The 2,697-nt window shown below is 46.5% G+C and overlaps 1 protein-coding gene across 1 annotated transcript in view; it reads left to right on the plus strand.

Annotated features, from left to right (window-relative positions):
- The window catches only part of PRKAA2 (protein kinase, AMP-activated, alpha 2 catalytic subunit), a 15,975-nt gene that overhangs the window by 13,125 nt on the left and 153 nt on the right, over positions 1-2,697 (plus strand). The window contains 3 exon segments of the mRNA XM_010010738.1: positions 1-495; positions 2,244-2,370; positions 2,595-2,697. The exon segment at positions 2,595-2,697 is cut by the window's right edge and continues 1 nt beyond it. Coding sequence (XP_010009040.1) covers positions 1-495; positions 2,244-2,370; positions 2,595-2,697 — 725 coding nt within the window.

Below are 2,697 nucleotides of genomic sequence, written 5' to 3' on the forward strand. Positions count from 1 at the left end.
TGGTTTAAGGAGGAGCTGCCCAGTTACCTGTTCCCAGAGGACCCTTCTTACGACGCCACCGTCATTGACGATGATGCAGTTCGGGAAGTTTGTGAGAAGTTTGAATGCACGGAGTCGGAGGTGATGAACAGCCTGTACAGTGGTGACCCTCAGGACCAGCTGGCGGTGGCTTACCACCTCGTCATCGACAACCGGAGGATCATGAACCAAGCCAGTGAGTTCTACCTTGCCTCCAGCCCTCCCACTGGCTCCTTCATGGATGACAGCGCCTTGCACATTCCTCCTGGGGTGAAGCCGCATCCCGAGCGGATGCCGCCGTTGATAGCGGACAGCCCCAAAGCGCGATGTCCTTTGGATGCCCTCAACACCACAAAGCCAAAACCCCTGACTGTCAAAAAGGCCAAGTGGCACCTGGGAATCCGCAGCCAGAGCAAACCCTATGACATTATGGCCGAGGTGTACCGTGCTATGAAACAGCTGGACTTCGAGTGGAAGGTAGGGAGTGCTGCTGCTTCTTGGTGGTCTTCAAGGGTCATTTTCTTATGAGCTGAGTTGCTCAGGGATGTCAGTACGTGTGCTTACAGCCTCACCAAATAAATGCCTCCCACCTTGCAATCACACCAGCTCTTTCTTGTTAGTACAAACACACTGAATTAAGATGCCAGCTGTGTTTCAGTATCTGTTGTGTTTATTTATGGTGTGAAATAAAAGTTTACTTTCTGAATGCTCTAAGGCTCTGGATGGAAAGATGATTCTGCCTCGTTTAGCTGCAGGGATAAGAGGAGCCAGTCACATTTCTAATTTTAGTGGCTAATTCCTTGCGAGGTCGTCTCAAGTGCTCCTGAGCAAATAACCCTCTTTATTTCTGCTTGGGTCCTATCAGTCATGTGTGCTGAAATGGCACGATATGCATCTGCTTTAAAGATGCACAGATGAGGGGTGGAGGGGCATTGGGAGCAGGAGCATTGATGTGGTGGCATTTTCCTTGACAGAGATGGAACAGTGCTCATGGGCCAGATGTGATTTCAGACACTTACTGCTTCCCTGGTTTAGGGCTTAGCTTCTTGAAGCTTGATTTAAACTCAGATGACATTTTAGTTGACGGTACTTGCTTCAGATATTTCTTCAGAGCTACGCAGCATTTAGTCACAATCTTTTTCAAAGTCAGATTAATAAATCGCTGACTTAGCCCTGAATATTTGCTGCTGAGCCTGATTCCCTGAATCTCAATACAGTTGCTGAGGTGAGCTCTCCTGGCTCGTGGCCTTTTGCAGGAGCCTCGTGTGAGCATCAGGAGCAAGGTAAGGAGAATTTCAGCCCAGGAATCTTCATCACCAGAGGAGATACCCTCCTTGCTCCAGCTCCCAAGGGTTGTACAGTGTGAATGTCACTGAGCTGCTTCTTCAAAGCTTCCTATCTCCTGATTATTTTTAATAATATTACATATCTAAAGCCAAGTAGCACCCGGAAACCTGATTTCACTGCACCAGCCAGGAGATGGACTGTCTTCAGATGCATATGTGTGTGCCAGTCAGACATTTGTTAGCTATGTGGTTTTACAGAGTGAACAAACCTGCTGTATTTCTGGTACAGCTTCACAAACCAAGTCAGCCCAATGTCTTTATGTAGGCAGTGGAGCTTATTTTGTACGAGAAGGTTTCACAATAATCTTTCCCACCCTAAGAATAACTTCAGATGTGACTCTTCATCAAAATAGCTTTTCCATCCATGCAATTGCTTCGTAATTATAGCACAGTGAAAAGATCTCATTGCAAATGAGGTGCAGCAGATTGTGAGGTGGGAAGGAGCAAGAGAAAATCCACAGCTCAAGGCTGATTCACAAACACTGAATTTAGCTGTGCTGATGGGAGAAGTTGCTCTCCCCAGCTGCCCATCTTGCCCTGGTTTCATGGCGAGGTCCTCGTACGTGGGTCCATGGAGTGGACTTTTTGGCTTATATAGTCATTGTTGCTGGTGAAGGAGGAGCAAACATCAGTTTGGTGGCTGGCAGATGGGTCAAGGCAGCTTCATCTGCCAGCAGCTGGTGAATCACAGCCCTACAAAGCATCTTAGAATAGGAACAAATAGGATATGAAGCCATTTAGTTATTTTTGTAGGCATTGTTCTTTCTAGAAACTGTTTTTCTCAGAAAATGTCTTGCAAGTGCTTAGAAAAACATAAGGAAAGAAACGTTCTTCTTTCTACCTTGAGTCTTACTCCTGAAAGCGTGTTTCCCATTGCAGGTAGTGAACTCCTACCATCTCAGAGTGCGCCGCAAGAACCCGGTGACAGGCAATTATGTGAAGATGAGCCTGCAGCTCTATCAGGTTGACAATCGCAGCTATCTCTTGGACTTCAAAAGCATCGATGGTAAGTGGGAAATGGTGCAATAAAAGATGTAAAACACAGAAAATGGCCAGTTTTGAAGCTTAAAATAATAATAATAGTTCTTTGTATTTTGAAATGCTTATGCAACTGTTTCAAGTCAGCGAAAGCCCTTTTGATCCATTTGCCTCCACTACTGTTACTAGTTCCATACCAAATGTGCATTGCAGATGCTAAACTAATGCCTCTTTTTCTTTTAAATACTGAAGATGATGTGATGGAGCAGAGGTCCGGCTCATCCACACCACAGCGCTCCTGCTCTGCCGCTGGCTTGCACCGGCCGAGGCTGAGCATCCGTGCTGCTGCAGCCGC

Source organism: Nestor notabilis, unplaced genomic scaffold (assembly GCF_000696875.1).
Source record: "Nestor notabilis isolate BGI_N333 unplaced genomic scaffold, ASM69687v1 scaffold9003, whole genome shotgun sequence".
In the NCBI taxonomy this organism is placed as follows: domain Eukaryota; kingdom Metazoa; phylum Chordata; class Aves; order Psittaciformes; family Psittacidae; genus Nestor; species Nestor notabilis.